General features: G+C 36.6%; 3 protein-coding genes across 4 annotated transcripts; 1 reads left to right on the forward strand and 2 right to left on the reverse strand.

The window, feature by feature from the left end:
- Positions 1-1,181: 1,181 nt before the first annotated feature.
- LOC110787569 (uncharacterized) lies at positions 1,182-11,731 on the reverse strand. Of its 2 annotated transcripts, XM_021992204.2 has the most exons (6): positions 11,534-11,731; positions 11,335-11,427; positions 3,729-3,978; positions 3,525-3,621; positions 1,673-1,738; positions 1,182-1,550 (listed from the first exon to the last, which is right to left on the reverse strand). In XM_021992204.2, the coding sequence occupies exons 1-6, from the start codon at positions 11,685-11,687 to the stop codon at positions 1,353-1,355; spliced, it is 858 nt and encodes a 285-aa protein (XP_021847896.2). In that variant the 5' UTR covers positions 11,688-11,731; the 3' UTR covers positions 1,182-1,352. The 2 variants fall into 2 exon arrangements, with proteins under 2 accessions (XP_021847896.2, XP_056686965.1); XM_056830987.1 differs by lacking the exons at positions 1,182-1,550; positions 1,673-1,738; positions 3,525-3,621; positions 3,729-3,978 and adding exons at positions 6,128-7,152; positions 7,227-7,559; positions 7,631-7,912 and having other exon boundaries at positions 11,534-11,590.
- Positions 11,732-19,830: 8,099 nt separating this feature from the next.
- Positions 19,831-20,641, forward strand: LOC110787530 (DNA-directed RNA polymerase II subunit 4). The gene has a single exon (XM_021992163.2). The coding sequence runs from the start codon at positions 19,907-19,909 to the stop codon at positions 20,321-20,323; it is 417 nt and encodes a 138-aa protein (XP_021847855.1). The 5' UTR covers positions 19,831-19,906; the 3' UTR covers positions 20,324-20,641.
- Positions 20,642-21,564: 923 nt separating this feature from the next.
- On the reverse strand, positions 21,565-26,176 carry LOC110787567 (histone acetyltransferase type B catalytic subunit). Its single transcript, XM_021992202.2, has 10 exons — positions 26,016-26,176; positions 25,878-25,919; positions 24,056-24,165; positions 23,902-23,970; positions 23,751-23,789; positions 23,575-23,651; positions 23,366-23,450; positions 22,845-22,926; positions 22,585-22,745; positions 21,565-22,495 (listed from the first exon to the last, which is right to left on the reverse strand). Exons 1-10 carry the CDS (start codon positions 26,092-26,094, stop codon positions 21,854-21,856), a joined length of 1,386 nt encoding a protein of 461 aa, XP_021847894.2. The 5' UTR covers positions 26,095-26,176; the 3' UTR covers positions 21,565-21,853.
- Positions 26,177-26,391: the final 215 nt, after the last annotated feature.

The raw sequence follows: 26,391 nt of genomic DNA on the forward strand, positions 1-26,391 counted from the left end.
TAAATATGTTGAATAGAACGTACCATATACTATCAATGTATATATATATATACTACATACGGCATATTAACTTTACTTGTACTCGTAATTATCATGCATCGCGTGCTTATAAAATTAGTTACCAGCTTACCAAGCACCCACGAACGCAGTTTAGTGATTGCATACCATAAAGACATAAACAAACTCCCCGTCTATCGACAAGAATCCTGCAGCATCAATCGTATCGTGCGTTTGGACATCTCCTAACATATGCCTTGTTCTTGCAAAATAATGAACCCAAATATCCTCTCGTGGGAGCGATTTCCTTCAATATTGTTTGATGATTCGTAAATTCCCAAAATACGCTACTTTTTCACTTATTTCCCACCCTACCGTCCATGTCAGCAAGAAAGCCGGTCTAATTTTTTTATAAAATCTACAATAAACCGCTATCTGAAACAGCGGTTTAAAGAGGTAAACCGCTATCTGAAATAGCGGCTTATAAAACCACGCGGTTTTATAAAGTATAGTTTTAAAAGAAACTGCTATCTCAGATAGCGGTTTATACCATTGAACCGCCATCTGAGATAGCGGTTTGCTTTAAAACAAAACCGCCCTCTCAGATGGCGGTTCAACGCTGAACCGGAAAAAAAAAAAAAAAATTCTTTCTTCCTTGCTGATGTGGACGGTGTGGTGGAAATTAACTTAGAAAGTAACGTATTTTGGAAATTATTAGATGTTTATGCAATATTGAAGGAAATCGCTCCACTCGTAGAGCATGATCGTGCATTTAGAATTCTCTTTATTATCTGTCATATCGTGCATTATGAAGAAGTAGTGAAGAACTAAAGCATCTCTTTTCTTTTCTTTTTTAAATTAAAAACGTTAGTAGATCAAGGGAGATAATATCGTTTTCAAAGACAACTCATCAGTCATCACAACTTTTTTTTAACCTCTTAGACAACACCTATTACAGGTTATCCAACTCGAGCATGTTTGGAAATAGTTCGTCACGATTCTTAAAATAGTAATAGCCTGTGTCCGACTTTCTCAAACTACCTCCACTAAGATAGAGTAATGAGCAGAGCGTAAAACTGATCGAACTATTATTACAAACAGAGATTTTTAGTAAAATTGATCATTTCTTTGTTTATGAGGAAACAGTTACAACGTGACTATAGATTTAAGACGAAGAGAGTAAATAGAGTAATACAATACGGAGTAGTATTGTATCTAAACAGAAATTTAAGTGCAGAACACCATGTACACCACATTTCCGGTTCTGCTAGAAGGCCAAGAAGTCAAGAACTATACAAGGCATATTTTAGTTTAGACCTAGAAATCAGTTTAACCCAGATATGAAATGAAGTTTCTCATTCACCTGGCAATTTACACAACTTATAAGTTTTACTGCCTATTTTACACTCAATACCAGTGAATTTAACAGTGAAAACCCGTTTTTGTACTGAGCCCCCGCTATCAGGTTGTTTCTTTGTCTCTTCTACTACTCTACGCAGTAAATCACTTGAATCACCTAACGCCCATGCTAACGATATATGAGGTCGAGGATCCTGCAACAAGTATCCAGCATCTTTAGTGCATCAGATGAAGTAACGGATAAAGACAGTTGAAATGCACATAAAGTCATAAAGGGCTTGCAAACTTGAAATTAAAAGCTGATATTTTCTCAGACCTTGTAAAATTCTGGAAGATTGTGGAGCCTGTAGGCTTCGTTAACAGCTTGAATCTGCTTTGTTATCTGCAACCATGCAGAAGAAAGGTCAGTGCTGCCTCTGTCATGCAAAAAAGGCAACTAGCTAACGGAACATATAGGATTAACTCCTCGATTGAGTTACAAAACACCTTTCGAGTTTGAAAGACATGGTTACCGTTACCCCAACAATGTTGTGTCATTTGGATATAGTAGAACAAACCTTGCAAGTTAAACAAGATAACGGATGAAGACCTTGAAATGTATGTTTTCTATGGCTCGAACGATGCACGTATAGAAGAACTTGACTTTCAGTCATACGTAAATAGACGTCTATCATCCTTAACATGCCCTCTAAAGTCAAAACTCTCAAACACAATTCAGAGACCAGGCAAGCTAGGGTTTGGAAGAGGAGGAGTAGCGCTTTGGGTTTATGGTACTGTAACCCACAGGTCAGAGGGGGGTTCAACAGACAGAAATTAAGTTTTGATTACTTTCACTCGGTCTTCTGCGCTATCACAAGAAATCTACAGACTACAGTAATTGTAGGATGAATTACAAAATCTTCAAAATGGATCTTTAGAAGGTAAAATGTTTTTCATTGAGTGACAAAAAATTAACAGGTACAGTTCATGATCAATTAAATAATGTAATGAGCATGGAAAATGAAATCTGTACTGAATCCCTGTAAATAGAATGCATCTATAAATCAAAAAGGTACAGGGACATAATTCTGCAGATTGTTCTGTAACAAGCCGTACGTAGGAAAAAGCTTTTATAGAAATCAATTGTCCAAGCTAAAAGCTACAGAGTACATAATCTGCACAATTCATAATAGGCACTTGTCAGTGTCATAGAATCCATTACTTGAACTTGGTGAAAACCAGCTAAAGGATACTGATTTTGCCAACATCCACTGAAATGTGTTTTAGAATCCATTGGCGTATAAAGTGGGAGACCAGAAGCCCATCAAAATCATAAAAAAATTAAACAAAACAGCCTCTAAATTATGTGTTACATCAGAACGCGACAAGCCAAGAAACACCCCAAGAGCATGAACCAAAAAGAAGCTAAGAAAATAACCCAATCCCACAAAGAATCTAAACTGGACACGATTTTGGAAAACCTTACCTTTTCTCTCCAGCCAAATCAATCATAAAACAGAAAAGAAAGCAGACAACCATAAAATTCTGCACCTTTTACACCTTCCAAAACTTACAGTAATGGCCCAAAAATATTCTAAAACAATGGATGGACCCACCCACATATTCCCAACATATACTTAAGTCTCCCCCGTAGGTAAGTCATCACATCACCATGCAAAACCAATTGACTTCACCACACAAAAAAAGAGGAAAAAAAAAAGAAAAGAAAGCAAGATACATTACACACGAGAAAACTCCTTGCAGAACCTTCAGGTCCAGGAACCTGCGTTCCCACTTCCCACAAGCAATGGACTTCCCAAACTAGCTACCGAAACATATACAATGAAAACGGAAATGATTCAAAGCAATAGATAACACCCAATGTAAGTCCTAGAAAAAGAAAACAGGAGCATGACAGAAAGCAGACATTTTACAGAGACTAGGAAAAGGAATATAAAAGACCACTCCTCTGCCCAAGAATAACGTTAAATGAGTATAGGATGCATATGTTAAATCAATTTCGATTAAGCACAAGGTGACAAGCTCCCTTTTCTTCCATATCCTTATTCCCAATTCTATCTTGTTTTATAAATGTCTATGTCTTTCCCTTATCCTGTGTGAGTTTTGTTCTTTAGAATAGAAGGGGTCACAGGATGTAAGCATCCTTTTAGAAGACTGTAAAACATTACCTCTGACAAACCTCCTGTAGTGACTTCTAATGAAAGAAAGGCCCGTGTGTGATCATCGTTGACAAAAACCTCCCATTTATTGAAATCAATCCAATACCTGACCAAAAAAAATACAGATGCACATTCTCAAGAAGACAACTACGATAATTAAATGCTTAAGGTGCATGAAAAAACACTAATGATATAACACAACAAAAGGCTAACCGTTTCTGAATTTGCAACTTCTGTCGAAGCATGTTGACCATTGAATCAATTTGATGTACCCTAATAGGGACAGTTCTTCCTAAACTTATATGAAATTCTCTCCCTAATGCTATGCTTTCAAGCTTCGGATCATCGCTTAGAAGATTCTCAAGAGGGATGTCAGCATCGACGACATGAAGACCAGGAATATTTAATGAGACTTTTTTCAAGAACTGCGCAGCCTCTTTCCTTGCTGATTGTGGTATAAAAACTACAAGGAAATTTATCTAACTGAGTTTCAGTAGTCACTATTAAAAAAAGTAAAAAATAAAACAAAAGTAGATATGGATAATGAACCAATGAGATGACTCGCATAGACCTCACGCAATAATGACCGTCATTCTACTCCTAATTACTAATTTATGAAATCTACCACTCACTAAGCAGACACATTTCCAATATACCTAGAGATGAACCTTCCATATATGTCTATGGTGGGAGCGGAGGCAGCAGTACAACACTAGCTCGGCCTTCCCCAAGCGGAGGCCCCAGCCTGTCTGCAGGTGAAGATCATACTTCGTATATCATTTGCTTTACTTCACCCCTTGAGGACAAGACTTAGGCTGTCGTATGGATTGTGTTTGTGTCATAGTGAGATACACTATTTTTCCTTTCTGCCTAATATTATCCCCCCTAAAATTGTTTCATGCTCAAATCATTCCATACAGCCATCTGGGAACCATAAGTTCCACTATCTCCTTTCTTCATTCTACACCTTTATATGCTCTATGAGTTTTAAAACCCCCAATATACAATACCAAACCCAGATCCAGGAGATGCCTGCACATCTGCAACCTACCACAAGGGTCCACAACCCGAATCCATCACCAGTGCGGCCCCACAAAGAAAAAAGGGTATTCACAAGTCACAATCCACAAGCATGTGGGCATGCAGAAGTCCTAGTTTACATCCCAACTCCAGGGGAGCTGCTGCAAGAAGAGGTAAATTCCAGTCAACACACCAGGTTTAGAGATCGAGAAGCAACAACTACCCTAAATGAAGACAAGTACCAAACAACAGACTCTGAGTGTCTTAGAATCAACGGAACAGAATAAACTACGGAAAAAAAGGGAGAAAAGAATGAAACTTTGAACGCCCTACAAAGACAATCAGCTATGCACGAGAACAAGCAATGATTCTGAAGTTATTTTTGCCTCGAACAAACATTAACAACGCAATCCCTTCTATTTATTTAAGTGTCCAGATTTGTATTTGTGTTTTCTAATTGAGTGCAATTGATTTCAATAATTTAGTTTCCAACCACTCCTCAGAAGTGTCGGACTTGTTAAATGTTTGTTATTTGTGTTGCTTTTATTTTCAAGATCATACCAACCATCCAACTACCTTGTCCAATTAACCATTTGATGGTGTTGTATATGTGTCGGATACAAGTATGGATAGGGAATTCGAATCTTCAGTACTAATGGTAAATACTTTAAGTAATATTACTGTCAAAATTGAATTTGCATCTCAAAAATCACATTTCTGAACTTCGCAAATATAAAACAGAAAATCATAACTATCAAAAAATATATCCAGCCTTTTGAGGAGAGAGTCTCTAATAGGCAATTTTTCTAATTTTAGATTACAATAGACTAAATTAAATGTTTCAACAATCCACTCTAAGCTGAAAGAACCTTTTCGAAGTAGCAAAGGTTAAGGTTGCATACATATAAAACCCCTTCTACGTCGTACCATCCCGTTATAACCAAAAACAGACATCTTCAATCCCGCTACAGTGCAATTATTTAAAAATACAATACCTTGAACAATTTCAGTTACCTTTAAACTTAGTGATGCTAATTTGTGAGATGATATCATCATACAGTACAATAGCAGTAGAAGTAAAATCTAGAAATTGACATCAAGCCGTGACACGACAACATTTATAGTAAGTACCACAAGTGTAAAGGTGAACAGATGCTCAACCAACATAGACAAAACAATAGCTCCATTCAAAACACATTTAATTGGTATACTCACCCAGCAATCCTCTTTCTCTAGTTTCTAGTTTGTGGAACTAAAAAACTGTTTGAGGACCTGAAATTATCAAAGCTTCCCATTCATAAACAATGTAGCAAACACCACAAGAGTTGCAAACGTCTCAAGGCTGCTATTGCCATACATCAGTGAATCTAATAAAATAAAGAGGCATATCCAAACCCGCCAAGGTCGTCCGCATCCCAACCCCCACCGGCCACCCCACCCCTCAAAAAAAAGAAAAACGAAAGTTGAATTTTATGAATTAAGAGGAGTCACTTAGACAAATAGTCCGTCATCATCCAGAGTCCAGACCCCAGCATGCACCCTCCCTCTATAGTAAACAGGATATCAGAGGAAAAGTTTGTAACATAGACAAATAGAAAAAGTTAGATATTTCATTAGTAGAGCCAATACTCACCCCAGATGTATAGGCAACGCCAACAAACTACAAAGGCAACATTGCCCATAGTTCGGAAAACAACAAACTATAAAGGCAACATTCCCCATACTTCGAAAACAACAAACTACAAATGCAACATTGCCCATACTTCGGGTAAAAACACACTACAAAGGCAACATTGCTCATACTTCGGGGGAGGGGGGGGGGGGGGGGGGGAGAGATAAAATCCTAAGGAGCAACAGTTGCCCAAAATCCTACAAGCAAAACCACTAGCCACCACCACGGCCATGGAGAACTCCTACTCGAGTCAGAGTACCCCATACCATTCTCGAAGATACTGTGAGGAGGTGGTTCCCACCTATAGGATCACCAATATCCACGTTGCCATCCAGGTAGACATACACATCGGGCCAATCCCATACTCAGCTGCCCCATCTTGAGTCGCGCCCGCATTTAATAAAGCCTGAAGTGCTCAAGATCATATATCTCTTGAGCCAATGCATCCACCTCAGCCAACCGAATAGCTTCACACTCATCCCAAACGATATTGTAGTCAACTTCGGGGAAACAGCGCTTAAGAGCCTCCCTCATCCTGTCATGAGTGGTCTTTTCACCAATGTCCATGGACCGTTGGGCGACATCAGCTAGATAGGTCACCCCATCTTCAGACTTTTGCCACTCGTCTACATGCGTCTGCCTAGAAGCACTGGCCGACTCTTTAGCTCGTTCTAGCTCCTCCTTCAGCTTAGCCACCTTTATTGCCAAGGCCGCAATTTTCTTCTTCCCGTTATTTCGGTTCTTCAGACTAGCTATCCTCTTCACATCCGCCTTAGCTTGGCTATCAGCAAGGTTGTACATGCCTTCCAGGCGCGTGATCTTGGCATTGACCGTCGCTACCTCCGGAACGTGCTTCTTAGCCGAAGCCTCCAGCTCATCCACCTTGTCTTGTAATTCTCTGAAGTAGCGATAGCGGCGCATCATGGATGTGGCACGAATGGAAAACTGAAACAAGCACATAATAGAATAAACATTACAATCAAATGACGAAATAATCGGTGATACCACAAGTGCATTACCTCAGCCCACGCTTGGTGCATCTCATTCACCTCCTGTGTAGGATCCATCGAATCAAGATAGTCCTCATCTGCATCCCTACACAAGACATTCATAGATCGAACAACTCGTCTTTGCCTCTCACGAGAGTCCGACAAAAAGAAAGCCGTTGTAGGACCAGATGATGACTCATCCTCTTCCGTCCTCATCCTCTTATATCCGGGCAGAACCGGCGAGCCACTCACCTGCGAGAAGACCCTATCCTCCGTGTGGTGCACACCCTGATCCTGCTCAACCATGTTATCCTGCATCACCTCATCTCGCTGCCTAGGTGCCTTGGGGCTCGCCTTTGATTGCTATGAACAAGACAAAGAGACTTAAGCATATGAAAAATCACAGGTACAAACCAAACATGATTAATACTCACCCCAGGTGCCTTGGGGAAAGACATCTTGCCAGAAGCTAGTCGAGCACGGAGTTGCGCCCTCATCAGAGTCATCCTGTCAAACTTCTGAGCCATCAAACCCTCCTTCTGTTTGGGGACGGACGTCTTGCTAGAAGCTAGCCGAGCACGGAGCTGCGCCCTCATCAGAGTCATCCTGTCAAACTTCTTAGCCATCGAACCCTCGTTCTTCTCTGGGACGGACGTCTTGCTAGAAGCTAGCCGAGCACGGAGCTGCTCCCTCATCAGAGCCATCTTGTCAAACTTCTGAGCAATCAAACCCTCGTTTTGCACCCATTAAAAAGTTAGAAGCATCAAAAATAACCAAGGAAAAAGCAAACATATGTGATCACCCTCACCCCCTACCCCAAAGGTATCTAGCGTCGAGGCCCACGGATGACAGGAAGCGCTTGTTGCGTAAGGATTTGGGGTTAGGCACCCAATTGCAAGGCACAACATGTCGTTGCCCATCTTTGAACTTAGGCTTCGAACGAGGATAGACCACAACAATCGCCTCCTCCCCATTCATGGTACCTACATTCCATGTTGCTTAGACACGGTGTCGGTGTCGTGTCCAACAAGGTGTCGGAGTGTCAGACACTCCGATCCAAATATTTACCGACACTCCGACACGGTCAAAGGAGTGTCTTGACTTGTTTTTTAGACAAGGGTCTCTTACAAAGTGTCGGATAAAAAATTGACACTTTTATAAAAATATAAAAACAAATAGATAAAAAAAAAGATGAAGGTAAAAAGATAATAAAAGTTGAAATTAAAAAACATAATATAAAAGGGTTTAACAATGGAAAGAATTGAAAAGTCCTAAAGGGTTTAAAAGTTCTTAAAAAAAAAGTAAACAATAATAAATAAAAAACAAAAAGTTGAGATTTTGGGTAAAGAGATCACGCGGGCGTTCCCACTTCCCCACGAAAGTACAAAACCCACAACCTAGTAGGCCTAGTTTATTTTTTAAAAAAAAGGTAAAATAAAAAGAAAAGAAAAAACAAAAGGTGTAAAATAAAGCCCAGCCACCACTGATTCAAAACAGAAAAAATAACGTGAAGGAAAGACGCCAACTCGCCAAGCCATAGCCATGGTTGATTCTCAAGCAGTGAATTATCAGCGACAACAAGAATTAAATAATGCATCTTGCTCGTTTTTTCTTCTACAACCAAAACCCTAACATATTTTTTATTTTCTCGCCTTCCCGACCTTCAATTGCTAGATCTAGGGTTTCGAATACTTCAAGATGCAGCGCCTTTGGTTTCGGGTAAGAAAAAATTTATCATATACGATGTATATCTTCATCTTGAATGACGATTTTTGAACTTTTTTTACTCATTTTCTTTTCTCCTCTAGATTTTGAGACTGCATTTCAGGCTCTTTTCAGACATCGGTGTCGACACCTCTCCGGACACATGTCGGGTGTCGTGTCACGGGTCGGGTCGTGTCGACACCGACACCGATAACCACCGTCAGCCGCCGTGTCGGAGTAACATAGCCTACATTCCTATTCATCCTGATTTTCGCCTACCCCCGATTGGGGATACAGGGATGTCCCAACCCCGCGAACCACTGTACACAAATAGAAACTCACCTCAAATTCTTTTATATTGTTCTTGAGGCCTCTCACTACCTTATAACCCAACCTAACTTGGAGCACCCACCAACCATAACCCTGCGAATCTTCGGCCACAGCTGCGAGCCGAAAAAATTACGGAAAAACCGCAAGGTGAGAGTGACACCCAACATATCGCATAACGCGATGAAAGAGTTGATCGACCCAAATGAGTTAGGTGTAAGGTTGCAAAGAGAAATTTCCAAGCAGTTCAGCACCTCAACATACAATGGGTGTAGAGGAAACCGCAAACCATAGTCTAGGGACCCATGACACAGGAGCATTTGGGCCAAAAACACAATATGTTGTGCTCACCCACACAGGAGCATTGGCCCCATGGGGCACCATACTTAGAAAATATTCTAAGTCAAATACGCAATGACGTGCTCACCCACACAGGGGGCTAGCCCCATGGGGAACCGTACTGAATATTCTAAGTCAAATACGGGATGTCGTGCTCACCCACATATGGGGCTTATTAGCCTTGTGGGGCAAACACGACGCCGTGCTCACCCACACATGGGGCTCATTAGCCCTATGGGGCACAAAACTTAGAAAACATTCTAAGTCATGCACACAATGACATACTCGCCCAATCAAGTAGCATATAGTTAATCTAATATGCATTCTCATCCTACGTGTGTGTCGCCTAAAGTAGGCAAGGTCGTCGAGTCGTCCTACGTGCTTTTGTGCTAAATTGTTTAGAGTCGAATCAAATCAAATCTAGCCATATCGAGTCGAGTCTAAAAGAGTGTCTAAATGCCTTAAAGCATATAGCATGACTAGCAACGCGCAAACTCGACACACAATTCGGCGCTCGCCTCGCCTGTGAGCAGCTCACTCGCGTAGTGAGTTGTGATGACAAGCCGCACACAGGCAGTGTGTTAGCCCTTGCACAGCAAGCATCTTTTGGGCACGTCCATCTTGCTTTTTCCTGGCCCAACGAGCACTTGCGCACGTTCCATGCTCGCCACAGCGTGCGGTAAGCCCCGATTGCCCAATGCGCAAGCTCATCTTCGCCCTCGCCTGTCTGCTCCATGGCACCCATCAAGCATCATGTTCACCCCAAAATTTCACCACATTTTCAAAACACAAATCAACCAGAATTGTCAAACACTTCCGCCAAAGTGCCAAACCCCCGACTCCTCAAAGAGTCCAACTAGAAAATTTGACGTGGGGTTAATGTTCAGGCTGCCATGGGACCCACATCCACAATATTACCAAAATACCCTTGGAGAATAAAATTACCAAAATACCCCCGACAACAACAACAACCTCGATATGGGCTTCATAGACAATCTCGGGGCCAAACCCTAACCTCCAGAAGGCCCAGGGTTTCGTACTCCTAAAATTGCTTATATTTACTAACAATCCCCTTCTGCATTACTATAAATATGACTCGTCTAATCATCACCCACGTATTCAATCATCACAAAACACACTCTCTACTTTCTCCTTCTACAAGAATCTGAGCGTCGGAGAGGGTTTTCTCGGAACCCCCGAGCACTCTCGTGTGTCCTTTTGTACGAAAGCTCATCAAACCCAATCGAAGGGAACAGTTCATCTAGAAGACGTAGCTTCCCCGATATTCACTATTTGCAATTTCTTCGCAGAAACACATGACATTGCCTCATTTGTCATGGGACACTATAAACAATCTTGCATTCTTATGCGTCTATTAGGTGGGCCATTGACAACCCCTCGTAACAAGAACTCAAACTATCTATGTACATGATCTTAAGCAGTAGTAACATAGTACCAACCAATTATGAGTTATTAGGATCAAAAGTTATAGGGATCAAATTACAATGCCAACTCAACATCACATTTCACAATCAATCAATACCAATAAGAGTTCACACCTCTTCCTATACTAAAATTAAAAATTAAAAATAAAGAATGCAAGTGAAGCACTTCAACCTGGGATGAACTCTTTGACAATTCATTTTTAGCCAAAATGATAAATTTATCATAAAACAGCCAAGTTGGACATTTGGACAGGCAACCGTGTCCGATACGACTATACCAGTACTAAGCCCGAGTAATAGGGGGGAGAGAAAAGAAAATGAACCTGGGATGTAAACATGTACAGCATAATTGCCATCTACATGGGGGAAGCTCCGAACCCTTGGAGCCTGAACCGTTTGCAAGTCATCAAGTGTACCTTAAAAAGCAAAAAAAAAAACAAAGAACAAAGCATCTCTGAATTGTCAGCATACATGAAAAATTAAGATAGATTTAGGAGAGAGGAAGTGGAGGGAGTGGGTTACCAAAGAAAGAATTTGGCGGGGTGAGGAGAGAGATTGGAGGCGGAGGTAACGGCGACGGAGATAGAGACGGCGGCGGAAGCGGAATAGAGAGCCGTGGAGACTTTGATTCAGTGTCGGAGTCGGAATCTCCGTAAGATGCTATGAGAGCGTCCATGGTTCTTCCCCTTTTTTTGTCCCTATTTCCTAATAACCATTAACACGGTGTTTTGTTCAAACTTATACTCCCTGTGTTCTTAATACCCATCGATACCTAGTATTTAAAAAAGTAACCAATTTTATTTTAAGGACACGTAAGTAAGACCATTTTGAAGATACGTGGCTGACACATAATTATCACCACTTCGAAGACACGTGCCTAAGAATACCTAATCAATTCTTCATTTAATACATAATAATACATAATAAGTCACATCAACATTTCATCCTTCTCTTTCCAGTTTTAGTTTAAACGTTTAGAACAGTTTAATTAGAGACATTGATTAATACATTGGCGCTTATGGTGAATCAAGAATGAGAAACGTTTCAGATGGTTATAATTCTCGCATTAATGAATATGACTATTTATTAAACCTATATGATTACAATTTCTTATAGACCGACATTTCTCTGTGACTTATTTTGCTAAATTTCTTCATTTAGAAGAATTTTACTATTTTACTATAAGTGGGTAGAAGTTAAAACTATGTTATAAACTTCTAATTCATGCCCACCCCATTTTTTTTGGTTATATATTTCTACTAATGAGGTTGGTATTAGTTAATGTTATCATTATATTCATTTTTTAGCCCATTTAAATCAACAATGCATCTTCTTTGCATCCCGTTGCCTGACTTGCCTCAATCATCATCATATTTCAAGTTCTTTTACAAACGAATAAAAACGAGACAAACATGGATGCATTTTTGTTTTGAACTCTGTATGACATCTACTACTACCACACCCCTAACTCTATAAGCATAATTTCGAGTTTTCAAAAAAATGTTTAGTCTTTGATATTTTCCAGAATTTTGACATATTACGTTTGGTTAGCTTGATCAACAACTTTTAATTCTTAGGTCATTTTCCTTTTTGGTAGTTTTCTTGATTGTGATGCAAAGGAAAGGGTGCGAAGCTTCATATATACTTGGCAACAGGAACTTATATCGTTATTAATCCAACAAACAAAAATGGTGAATTTCTTAGCATATTGAAGATTCGTGGATTTCTTTGGTTTAATCCAAAGAATACATATGATTAACTTAGTTACTTCTTACTAGCATATTTCTCTTATTCTCATTTTTTTTTAAAAACCCCTTGGATAAAAAGATATACTCCTAATTAAGAATGTATTTGTGGTCTTGTGGGAGCTCATAATATATTCCATAAAAGTAATGCTTCTACCCAATATATCTTAGAAATTTTAGTTTGTCTACGTACTATCCAAACTATTAGTGAAAATTTTTAGTGAAGTATTATACATTTATACCTTTATTATTTTGGTATGTCAATTTTCCATTTTTAAAAAAAAATTAAGTTTCCTAAAATACAGGTCGTGCGTAGAACGGGCCAAAAGCTAGTTTCACTTTTTTAACGGACGAAAACAGAGTATATAAAAATTATTTTGAAATGGAGGTTGTACCTCCTTGCATTATTATTGTATCAAATTTAGCTATGAATTCTTAATATTTATGTTGGTTAACATGCGACTCTTAAAAAAAATTACAGAGGAAGTGTTAGCCATTATATTGATAATAATTGATTATAATGTAAGTAGTAATTAATATTTACACATCATTGATAACAACTAATCTTGAATTAGTAGCCATAAACTTGCCAATAAATAAATACCTAGTATTTAAAAAAGATAACTATATATGATTAGTTGACACGTGGCACCCTACTATATATGGTTAGTTGACACGTATCACCCTACCATATATGATTAGTTGACACGTGTCACCCTCATATATCTTTCATCCATACATTTATTTTTGTTTTTTTTTCAATTTTTCATTTTGTTGTTTGTAATAGCTTCAACACATATTTCACTTCATCTTCCTCATTAAACATCAATTCACAATTTAATTCATATATTCACTTAATCGCTTCCACTCGGTCATTCCATCTCCCTCGGTAACACTCAAATTAATTCACCATCTAATTTTAACTTTCACCTCTATATGAATCATCTATTCCCGCTAAAAATGCAAGCCCTCGATAAAATTAACACTTTAAAAGACGGCTTAACAACCACTGTATAATTGTCCGTTCATTAAACGGGCTCAAAAGCTAGTTATTTTTATACGATATCCGCCATTTTCTTTGGACATCATTGAAAATACAGGAAAGTTACATTTCTCCAATTATCGTTCTTTGCGTCGCTTCACATGTTAGCCGATTTGTATTTCTTAAAGTCTTTTGTTAACTTGTGATCACAATTTACAAGTAGGAGCGGATACAATGAAGAGTTCGGAATCAGTTTGATAAAATTTCAGCACAATCTCGATTTGTTTATTAACAACTAGTCTTATATATATGATAAATAAAAACTAAAAATTGTGTTAGGAAAACTAATCACAATGGCCCTGTTTGGCAATTGACTGTTGGCGGTTGGCTGTCGGCTGTTTTACTTGGCTGGTTTGACTGGTTGTTCAATTTGGCTATTTTTGTTGGTTGTTTGACTATGGATTGGTTACAAATATGTTTGGTAAAATCAGTTGTTGGTTGTTGGTTGTAGTTATGTAAAATGACATTTAAGGACATCTAATGTCTTTTATTCATTTTTCAATACATACAGTGTATTGTGTACGGAGTAAAACGTAATTACAAATAAATAAAATATAAATTAAAAATAAATTACTTTATGCAATAGTATTAATAAATTATTATTTTAATTAATAATTGCGGAATAATAATTAATAACTAAGTAATAATAAATAATCATTGATTAATAATTAATAATTAATAATAATTAAATTAATAATTATTATTAATTATTAATTAATCATTAATTATTAATGATTAATTATTAATTATTCATTTTTAGTTATTAGTCATGAATTAATACTCCGTAATTTTTAATATTAATTATTAATATTAATTATTAATTATTAATTATTAATTATTAATTATTAATTATTAATTATTAATTATTAATTATTAATTATTAATTATTAATTATTAATTATTAATTATTAATTATTAATTATTAATTATTAATTATTAATTATTAATTATTAATTATTAATTATTAATTATTAATTATTAATTATTAATTATTAATTATTAATTATTAATTATTAATTATTAATTATTAATTATTAATTATTAATTATTAATTATTAATTATTAATTATTAATTATTAATTATTAATTATTAATTATTAATTATTAATTATTAATTATTAATTAATTAGCAAAAAACAAGGACAAAAAAGTAATTTAGATAGTGAAAAGCCAAAAGCCAACTCCAAAAAGCTAGTGTTACTAGCTTTTCATTTTTGGCGGAAAAGCTGGCTTTTCAGCAAGTTAAAAAGCCAGTTACCTAACATATTTTTTGGCTGTTTGACCAGATTAAAAAGCCAACAGCCAAAAGCCAACCAAAAAACCAGCAAAAAGCCATTTGCCAAACAAGGCCAATAAATAATATGTTAGAAAAATTGTTCAATGTTCATATGAATAAAAATTAGCTTTTCCGTGAAAAAACTAATTAATCAGTTTTTTAAAATAATAAATAATCAGATTTACAATAATATGTAAGAGTGAAATGCGAAGGGTATTTTAGTATTTTACATGGGGACACCAAAAGCGTGATTACAAAAATAACCCTCCCCTCTTGTCTTATATAATAGAGATACAATCTTCACCTTAAATTTATAGTTCACTAACTAAGGGCTCGTTCGGTATCACTGTCAGTTTGCAGTTTTTGTTTTTTTGGTACTAAAAGTCATGTGATTTTGATTGAATCATTAACTAAAAAATAGTCATACTTATAGAAATCATATTGATTTTGAAAACTGAAAGCAAAAACTGGAAACTACTTTTTGTGGTTTCCATATTTTGGTTTTTAATTTTATAAAAAACCTATAAATAAAAACAAAAAACAATAACGAACGGGGCCTAAATGAATCAAACACAAACTCAATTATGTTTAACTCGTGATTTGGTTAATTTAAGAATGAAAGATAGTATTGTAATTTAAGAATGAGAGAATTGATGCGACTACAAAAATAATAAAGTCGTGTATGTAAGTTTTCAAGATTTTTAAAACTGTGAATTATCTTGGGCTTGTAACTTGTACCAGGTAACTTATGCCTTGAAACTGACGTAATATTATTGACTTAAATTAAAGGGAAATTTTTATTAGTACACTTGTACTATTGACTTTTGTCAACGATACACTTATTTTTAATTATATTGCCAATGGTATACTTGAGGTATTGACTTCCTTATTACCATGACTCATTCCATTAAATATTTAACGGCATTTAACTGGGTTAAAAGTTAAAAACAAATAAATTGCATATCTTCCATGTTAATTCACATAGTATGCTTCTTCTTTTTTTGACTGAGTACATCATAGTATAAAAACACAAACTTCAGCAAATTCTTAACCGAGTGAATCATCCTCCTTTGTTGTGGCTATATATTTCATTCACTACCAATCAACTCACAAGTAAACAAACAACCACACTTGTGAACATTTTAAGTCTTTTATATTTCCCCAGGCTGCTCTTTTCCTTCTTCTCTCCTTCTATTTCTACAAGGTCGGGCTTCCGTTAATCCTACAATATGAATGTAAGGTTGTGTTCAAAGAAGAGGTGTAATATTTTGTATATATAGTGGACCAGTGGTGTAATGCATTAGTACAGTGTAGTGGTGTACTGGTGTGTAACATTGGCTTATGGCTCCGAAGTTGCCTAATATGCAGTCTCATGAAGATCATTAACTCTGATTACTAAAATGATATATGATTCGTCTTCAAAGGATTCGTGTATGTGCTCTTCAAACAAAAAATAATCACCACATATATACCGACTTCAGGTAACAAATATAGTAACATTTCGGTGACAATTTAGACTATAACCAAAGTCATTGCTGTAAGAATTACTGCACAGAAAACCAACAATAGAGAAATTGCTTTGAGACTTAAAGTATAGTTTCTTCAAAAAACCATCACAAGGAAGAATTGTCCGAATTAAAGTGTGTTCAAACTGAAAGTGTTATGGTTTCTTTATTTGTTTTTTAGTTTTATTTTTCAACCAATGGTTAACCTCGGTTAAACTATCTAATGGAAAAGTTCATAGTAATGAGGATGTGAACATTATAAGTGTACTATTGACAAGTCAATTTATATTGAGTGTATTGTTGGCAAAAGTCAATAGTACAAGTGTACTATTGGGAATTTCCCTAAATTAAATTAACAAGTCATAAATCATAAATGATAAATAAAAAATAAAATAATACAAAGTAAATAACATCAATTCAACATTAATGCTAAATATTACTCTCTCCGTCCCATAATATATATAGTGCACGTTTGACTTTTTTCACGGGAATTAAGAAAGTTGAAAAATAACATGATGAACTATTAATGTTATTGTACTTGAGTAGAAAAGTACACAATTTATTTTAATTTTTAAACAAAAAGGCAAAAAATAATAAATTATGGGACCACATTTTCATAATAGAAACATGAATGATAGGACCAACTATTTTCTAGGTACTAACATTAATATTGGACCACATTTTTGGACATCCAAAATGGAAAACAGGCACAGTTTTTTGGCACACCCAAAATAGAAAACAGACACAATATTTTGGGACACAAAAATAGAAAACAAACACTATATTTTGAGACAGAGGAAGTAATTAGAATAGAGTAGACGATGCAAATTAAAAATGGAGAAAAAAAATTCGAATCTGAAACCTATAATGCACATCACTTTCGCCTTAACCTCTAAAACCAAGATGTCGTTGGTTTATAAACACTACTCCCTCTTTCTCTTTTTGTTCTTTACATTTTCCTTTTTGGGTATTTCAAAATGTTTTTTACATTTTCTTTTATATTATCACATAAATGACCTAGTATTTGTGTCCAATTATTATTTTAACCAATTAAATTCATTGGGTCATTTAATCTCTCACACTTTTCCATTGGGACATTAAATTTTCGGATTTTTCATGAAATACCCCTCAATTTTCACGAAATTCACCAAATGCCCCTCAACTTTCAGAAATTCACCAAATGCCCCTCACCTTTAGTATAATACTCAAACTACCCTTACTAATGACACGCCGTTAGTCTGCCGTTAGCATACTTTTCTAATTCACCAAATGCCCTACAATGTAACTTATTTCACCAAATACCCCTATTTTAAAATATAATTCACCAAATGCCCAAATGTAAAAATTACCTTTTTAAAGCCCAACGGCTAGTTTTTGGGCATGTGTATGTCGACCGAAAAGATGGAACAGTCCTTGTCGTCTGGTGTTATGGGGGAGGAAATTGATGAAGCAGGTTCTCCGTGCTAATTTGTTGGTGGCGTTTCTGGGTTTTCTCCGGCTAACAATTGTCCATTGGTTGGGGTTGGGTTCTCTCTCTCCATTTTTTTAAGACAAGTGAGAGTCTTTTTATTATTAGATGCGAATACAACATTAGTTTACACCATAACCGAGCTTAATCATAGTTTGGGGAAGTTGCTGTCAAAAATCTGTAGCTCTAAGACTAGACATCGAAAGACACTACTGTCAAGATGACACCAAACACCAACTTGTTGAAAGAGTTGCCATAGTGAAGCTGTGTTTCTTCGACAATGGCTTGATTATCCAGTTGTTGCGGATTAATAAACCTATTTGTTCACTGGCCTAGTTCTTCCAAAGACAAGAGCTTACCCTTGTTGTTGTTAAAATGAACAACTGTCTTAAAGCGTTGAACAGAGATTATGGGATTCAATGCAGGAATGCTTTTGATTTGGGTGAATTGGTTGTAACTGTTAAACAGGATAAAAAACAGACCAATGAAAAGTTCAAAACATTTGGATTGCAATATTTGACGAATCTATTTACACCGGGTAAAGAATTGTTTTTGTACGTGCTTAAAGGTCCTGCAGCACCTCTAGGAAGTTGGGGTGCTACTATGTTGTCTTTACAACAAATTGAAGCAGCTACTCGTGATGCTTACTTGTGCTGCCTTGTTGCGTATTTCTCTTGTTAATTACTCCATATTTGGGAACTAAACTGCTTCCTCATGAAATTGTAATCAATCTAGCATTTCTGCTGCTAATAGTTTCAGATGTGTCAGAAATAAAGTGTACTAAAAATATCAGCAATAGATTAAGCATATTCAACACACAAAAAAACATCATTTATCAAACTAGATTAAGCATATTCACCATTCAAAAACATCATAATTATCATATTCACCATTCAAAAATAACTTCATATAGTGACAGATATACTGAAACAATATGTAGTATGGATCAAAAACATCATAATTAAGCATATTCGCCATTGTTGCTTGGATCACACTTGTAGTATACCCTTTGTGGATTGAGTGTTGTATCGGAGCTACGAATGACAAATTTCCTCCCACGATAACAGATTTTATTTGGGACTCTAACATACGTGGACTCATTATGTGTGGATGATGATTTTGAATGATAACTCATGACACAAAATGAGATGAAACTACAACAAAACAATTTGGTGACTAAATAAACACTCAGAACAGGGTTATTTATACTAAAACAATAAGCTACGACTATTTTTCAATCCCAAAAAACTAGTCGTTGGGCTTTAAAAAGGTAATTTTACATTTGGGCATTTGGTGAATTATATTTTAAAATAGGGGTATTTGGTGAAATAAGTTACATTGTAGGGGCATTTGGTGAATTAGAAAAGTAGGCTAACGGCGGACTAACGGCGCGTCATTAGTAAGGGTAGTTTGGGTATTATATTAAAGGTGAGGGGCATTTGGTGAATTTCTGAAAGTTGGGGGGCATTTGGTGAATTTCGTGAAAATTGAGGGGTATTTCAAGAAAAATCCGTTAAATTTTTCTCATTTCTCAATATCAGAATTTTGATAAAAGTAAAAATATTATAAATAAACGTAATTTATCTTGTTTAAATAAAAAAAATTGATGAATCTCAATGCAAATTAATTAACAAAAAGAGACGAAAGGAGTAGTTAGCTTAAGTAAAAAATAAAAATAAAAATAAAAAACACTAGTTAACTTAAATTAAAACATCATTTGGGTTTTTCTTTGCCCCAATCCGCGATCCGCCTACGGCCTACCCCTATAAAAGGAAGTGGAGAGGTGCAAATTTTGTAAATCTCACAAACTTCCCTCTTTCCAAACTCTTTAAAAATCCCCTTTTTTCTCGAACCAAAAGATGTCAGGCGAAGAAGAAGAGAACGCATCCGAGTTAAAACTGGGCGAAGATTTCGTGAAGGCAAAGTGTTTGATGAACGGAGAAGTAGCCATGATTCTTGAACACAGGTTAGAGCAATTGCAACAAGTTTCTGATGATCCACTAAATCAAATGCCTCAAGTTTTCGAGAAATCTCTGCAATATGTCAAGCGATTCAGCCGTTACAAGAACCCAGATGCTGTGAGACAGGTTAGGGAAATCCTTAGCCGCCATGAATTAGCCGAATTCGAGCTTTCAGTTCTTGGTAATCTTTGCCCTGAAACTGTTGAGGAAGCCATTGCTATGGTGCCGTCCCTTAAGGATAAAGGAAGAGATCTTGATGATGAAGCAATTGAAAAGATGCTTACTGATCTTGCTCTTGTGAAGAAGTTTGAGTAAAAGTAATTTTGGTTTCTAGGGTTAGGGTTTCTGGGTAGCGATGAATTGGGGTCCGGGTTTTAAATTGAGGATGTTAATGCTTTGTGTATTGTTATCGGACTTATCACTTTATGATAATATGATATTAGTAGAGTGATGATTATGTGTTTATGATGTGCATACCAAGCGTTTATGAATGTTCGTTCTTGGTGTGTTTTCAGAAGTGTTTAGATTGTGTAATATTGGAAACTTAGGATTGTTCTTTGGATATGGAACTAAAATTGAAAAGACAGGTTATCTAATTATTTTGATCGGATAAACGTTGAAAACTATCTTCGATTTTGTGCAGCCGTGGTTTTATTTTGCATATTTTAGAACAGTGTTGTTGCCAAGAAAACAGTCCTTGATCATGAAGTTGCTAGTACTTCGTATAAGGAATGCTAAAAAGCCTTTTGGATGCCTAGAATATATTCTGAATGATTGAATGAAATCAACTGCTGCAAAGTGCAAACATCAAGGATCACTCAGATTGCAAACCAAGCAAATGGGAACAAGTTTTTGTTCATCCTTGAATACTCCTTAATCCTGTATATATGTGCTGTATGAACTTATGATGATTGAACATGAACCTCAGGTCCATATGCAAATGGTACATAATTCATCTCTTACCGATCTTCAATCTATTGTTACGAGTCTTACGAGGCAGCAACATTTATTCTTTGAATCTTTCAACATTTCTTTTTTCTGCATCCAAATCCTACGTTCATCAGTTTAAATTTGATTGTTAAATTTAAATCTCTATTTCGTTTACCTCTGGTTGGCTGAGTTTTTTTTTATACCTTGTGTTTGGAAAATTCATGCTGAAATCCGACTGAGGATTACTAATACTCATGTTCATCGCAGTTGGTTTGATGCTGGACAAACTCAGTTTTTTGCTTTCTTTTTACAGATATTGTGATAACATCTGTTTTCTGGTACATTATAATAATAAAAAACTGCTACTGTATATTCCAATTACTGTATGAAAGTTAATACTTCGAAATAACTATTGCAGAGTGAATGCCACTTTCCCAAACTTCTCTTCCACACTTGGGACTCTCACTACTGTCGCAAATGATCTAGGAGTGGAAATAAGGAGTGATCCTTGATATTGCTTTATTCTCGTCTATGGATGAAATAAGAAGTAATTTAGGAAAATAGCAATATCAAGGCCGATAAGCCTTCGAAATTGTATAGAACATAACATTTGAACCGAAAAAGAATTTAAGGGCTGAACCCGAAATGTACTCAACTTGTGTAAAACTAAACTTCTGAAGCAGTTTACATGGTAACAAGTAAAAAGTTCCCTCAATGAACTCGGCAGGAAGACAGCTCTCCCTTCTCATGTTAGTATGCACAACAATTGATTGTCCTAAATTACTGAAAATGGCAATCAAGAACAATCATACATGACTAAAAGGAGAGTAAAAGAAGAAACATCTCTGCCACAGGCTCGCTAAATCAGAGAACGCAAACATCATAATCTCTTGCCGCACATAATAAATAAGACCTTCATGGTTTGGTAGTTGATACCTTTTGAGCAACCAATTGGATCTCTTTCATCCTTTCATCAACTATCTCCAGCAGCTGCTGCTCTTGCTGTTTCTTCTGATCCTCATCAATATCAACTTGGTCCTCTTCACAATCTTGAGGCTTGTACATAACAAATTCTTCTTCTCCGAAGTCATTTGGGATATCAATTACCTGTTTCCCTTTAGTCCCTGGATCCTTTCCAATCACACTAGCTTTCACTTGATCTGTGATGAAGATCATGTAGTTCTCCAGGTGCTTGTCAATTGGATCAAGGGCAAGATAAAGAAGAATCTCCCAGCATTTTACAAACTGCTTCTTGTTGATTTTCAACTTCTTCCTCACTTCATCAACAGCTGTAAATGGTGGAAGGAACTGAGAAACCTGTGTTCTCTTTGACAATTTGGCTTCTTTAAGATGCTTGGCCGCTATATCAACTGCAGATTTCACAGAACTGCAAGTGAGCAGGCGTGGTACATCAATGTAATAGCGAATACGTTGCAAGGAATCTACTGGTTCTTCAACACTCAAGTCATAGACATTCTCAGACATGGCAACACTGTTGAGTAGCTCCAGAAGGCGACGTCCATACCCTTTCTGTTGATAAGGAGGTAATACAAGTATCTGGGATAACAATGAAACTTGTTGAGTCAGTATTAGCAGCTTTGAGTTGATCTAGCCAATTAATGATGTACGAGAATAAAAAAAGAAACCTGACTAAGTCGCAGCCTTAAAGTATCAGGGTAATGGTAAAAACGATAAGCAGCCGCAAAACCAAGCAATCTACTTATTTGGCCTCCCTCTGGATCAGCTATCTTCTCAACAATAACATACATCTCCCAATTTGAATCCGTCACATCAATAGGATTGCTACCTGTTGCCCATACAAAATATGAAGAATTATACTCCGACATAAGAAAACAAACAGTTCAAAAATGCAGAGGCAGTAGATCAAGACAATAGACAAAGTTACCATCAACAAGAAGAAGAACGAGAGGCACTAATCGGCTGTAAAGAAGCCCGGCAGACATGTCACCCATAACAAAGCGAATCACCTAAGAGATTGTAAGAAATAAACCATATAAGAACGCTGTTAGGGAAGGATAAAAAGGAGAAGCACATCAACCACATTGAGACATAAGATCTTTGACCGGAGAGAAGGAATCCAAAGTTAAAGAAGACCCGGGATTGAAAGGTAGCTATACAAAAAAGACCAAAAAGTGTAGAGAAAGTACTGTGGCAAACTACCCTAGTAACATCATTATCAAGTCCTACAGCACCTGAGCAAGGCCTGTTTTAATATCTCACAGCATGTGTTTTCTATTCCCTTCTGCAATTACCACTTAGTACTTAGTAGTGAACTACATTGTCAACAGCTTAGCATTCTATTAATTGCAGTTATATGTTTAAAAAAAATCGCTGAGAATTGCTAATGCAAACATGTACTGAACTAATATCCTTGATGCAAACATAGTGAGAATTTAAAGAAAGAACCTGCAAATCAGCAGTATCCACATGAGAACCACCATTGCCACTAGATGTATTCTGCAGCAGTATTTCTCCCTTGGAGACAGCTGACCTGAGATCATAACAAAATAAAATGTGAGACCGTCTAAGAACTGTATGCACAACCAAATAATGGAAAAGAATCATATAAAAGCCCCATATTTCAACACTTTAGAATAGTGACATTCAATATATACCTAATGTAATGCTTTTCTGTCGTGAAAGTTTGAAGAAATTCATCCTTATTCTCAACAATATTTTCAGCGAACATATCCTGTGATAGAGAATCAGCATATTAAACCAAGCAGCTAAGAAATGCCAGTTCTTCACTTCTTCTCAATAGAGATATTCTCAAAAAGACGGTGAATAATACCTGAAGAGCAGATTTCAGGTCTGTAATGCCTTTCCCTCTCTGTGAACAAAGCAACGGCAAACCAAGTACATTAGAGATAAGAACATTTCACATTGTACTATAAGAAAGAGTCTCAAAGCCTTCTTTAACAATTTCTTTTAACAAGACTTACATCAGATGAGCTCTCATGAGTGATATCTGTATACACATGAAATGACATACTGCTAACCCAAACTGTAATCTACAAAAAGGTCGCACTAAACAAATCAGATAAATAAAAAATCATTGCAAACAATTCTAACCCAAGTGCGGGTAAAAGTTGTTACCTTTAAACCTTGGTACCCATAAATTTTCCCATCGTCATCAAAAAAGTGATTCAGATCAATTGGATCAATCTGATAGCCAGTCCCGGCTTCAGCCTCGTCTTTACTGGCAACTAGAATTGCACAAAATGAAGGAAACAGACAACTCAATCAGAGAATGCCATGGACTCACAAATCCTGAATAAGAGAGTGTAGCTATTCATGATTTTAAAAAAAAAAAAAATCTAATTCTGAAAATGTTGCCATACATTACTAATCGTGTAGTAGACCATAAATCCAAATATTCAGCTAATGAATACTATTATAACTATGATGAAAAGTTCCAAAGCTTCGTTACTTATTGTGCAAGTGAGGGGTAAAAGGAGACCATAAATGCAGGTGACAACAATTGGTAGCAGACAATAATGTTCTTGATTGACAGTTGCAGTAATAGTTGGCACTTGGCAGTCTTACTTCCGAGGAATCCTCAATGCTGGCTGAATTCTGATCCGTCTCACATTCCAGAGTAGGAGGAGAAAGTTTCCTACTATTTAGCGAAAATGAAAAAGAAAATTACATAACAAAGCAACTTTCCTTGCTGGTTTATCTATAAAGGATCATGGTCTTCACTCAACTACATCTAAATTTCATACTAAACTAAGTAGCATGGTTAGTGTCAAGCTGGCGAGATACATTAGATGAGGGGGAAAAGGTCCTGTATCTCGAGAAAGGATAGAAAGGGAAGGTGATCATATGATATAAATGGTGTACTTCTGCAGAGGGATAGTGCGGACTGCAGAGGGTAGTTGGTGCACACTGCACAGGCTTGGTAAATAAAGTGAGGATTGGCCAAGATAAAAAAGAAAAACAAACATAAGCCAGTAAAACAGGAGCAGTCAGGCTAGAATGCCACGGAAAAACAAGGACTGATCCCCTGTTTAGTACTGGTGAGCTTTGAGCTTCCGAAGAAAGAGTGGTCTATTTATTGAGAAAGGGGCATGTGAAACCTACCTTATCAAATGAAAAAGGGAAATGCTCTGAGATTTTCTTAGTTACTTGAATTACTAAGGGAATGACCAAAAATAAGTTGTAGCTACACTAACAAAAACAAATAGCTACGTGATTTGATTTTTGAATTAGGGCCTTTCATGCTCCAATCTTTGGAACATAATATTCAGCACATTTGTATCCAGTGGATCTGGTTCTACATTCATGGAAATCGGGGTAGAAAAATGATAATCAAGAAATTCTTCTTAAATAGAAAAAAAGGACGAAAAAAGCTTCTGAAACCTGTATATAGAAGCTTATTTCTAAAGTCAGACAGAAAGAGGTTAAGTAATACTCCGCACAACAATCCAGTGAATATTTGCAATCCAAAAGACTTTCAGTCATTCTTTCAATTGTCCCCTATAAGGCTGGAACCCTCAAGACTCAAGTTGATACCATCTTCTGAAATTTTGAAGATGAACTACTTCTGCTTCTTCCTCAAAATGAAGACAAACACGGTAGGAATCAGAGTAAAAAGACGGCGTGCAAGTTTCTCGAGAAGATTATCCTTAAGTTACAGACACTATTCTCTACAAACCCTAAAATACTTCTCCAAAATAAAAAAAAATCTAATAAGCAAAATACAATTCAAAGACCTAACCCACAAAAGAACAACACCAATTCCTTAAGAAGCTCGAATTCAAATTCAATATAGTGCAATTTCGTGCCATTAAATCAGCCGTATTTTACTTCCACTTAAATCCTCAACTTTTCATACACACGACATAAAACCGAAGGAAATCCCAGTTCAGTAGAAATGAGAAAAATATGACTCAAATTTCTCGGGAAAAAAACATACCCATGAAGATTTGAATGCAGTCATTTGCTTCGACGCCAACATCTTACAGAAAAATCGAGCGAAAATTAGTGAAGTTACAAAATTTGGTATCAGGAAATAGAGGGGAAATTAAGGAGAGAGAAACGTGATTAAGCATACCGATTGGAGCGATTGCAACTCGGCGTTTTTTCTTGGAATCGGAGGTTGGATCGGTGGACTGTTGATGTTTCTGCCCCATTTTTAGGGTTTCTGAGGTTTTTTGGGGAAAGCGGGAAAAATGGAAGTGACAAGTGAAGTAGGCGGGAAACTAGTGTTGCACACTGCAGAGCTCACTTTATTTATAGTTACACTGTACGAGTTTATTCTTATAGTGTGCGTTGCACGTGACTAAATAAATTTTCCCAAAATAAATTCTACACATATTCCGTAAAGATTATAAAGTGCATTTGGTTTCCACAAATTCTTAAAAGTTACCCAAAATACATTAAGTGGAGCGCTAAAAGCCGCCCCACATTACTCAAAACCGCCCCACTAT

The sequence above is a fragment of the Spinacia oleracea genome, chromosome 6 (assembly GCF_020520425.1).
Source record: "Spinacia oleracea cultivar Varoflay chromosome 6, BTI_SOV_V1, whole genome shotgun sequence".
Classification (NCBI taxonomy): Eukaryota; Viridiplantae; Streptophyta; class Magnoliopsida; order Caryophyllales; family Amaranthaceae; genus Spinacia; species Spinacia oleracea.

Coding starts and splice junctions, on each gene's coding strand:
- LOC110787530 (XM_021992163.2), top strand. CDS start 19,907: ATGTCAGGCGAAGAAGAAGAGAACGCATCCGAGTTAAAACTGGGCGAA.
- LOC110787569 (XM_056830987.1), bottom strand. CDS start 11,367: ATGGCAATTATGCTGTACATGTTTACATCCCAG. Junction 7,913..11,334: donor TGTACATGTTTACATCCCAG/GTTCATTTTCTT, acceptor TTGATTGCTCAG/AAGTTTGACAAGATGGCTCT. Junction 7,560..7,630: donor CTTTCCCCAAGGCACCTGGG/GTGAGTATTAAT, acceptor TCTTGTTCATAG/CAATCAAAGGCGAGCCCCAA.
- LOC110787567 (XM_021992202.2), bottom strand. CDS start 26,094: ATGGGGCAGAAACATCAACAGTCCACCGATCCAACCTCCGATTCCAAG. Junction 23,652..23,750: donor ACCTGAAATCTGCTCTTCAG/GTATTATTCACC, acceptor TCTCTATCACAG/GATATGTTCGCTGAAAATAT. Junction 22,496..22,584: donor TAAGGCTGCGACTTAGTCAG/GTTTCTTTTTTT, acceptor TTGTTATCCCAG/ATACTTGTATTACCTCCTTA.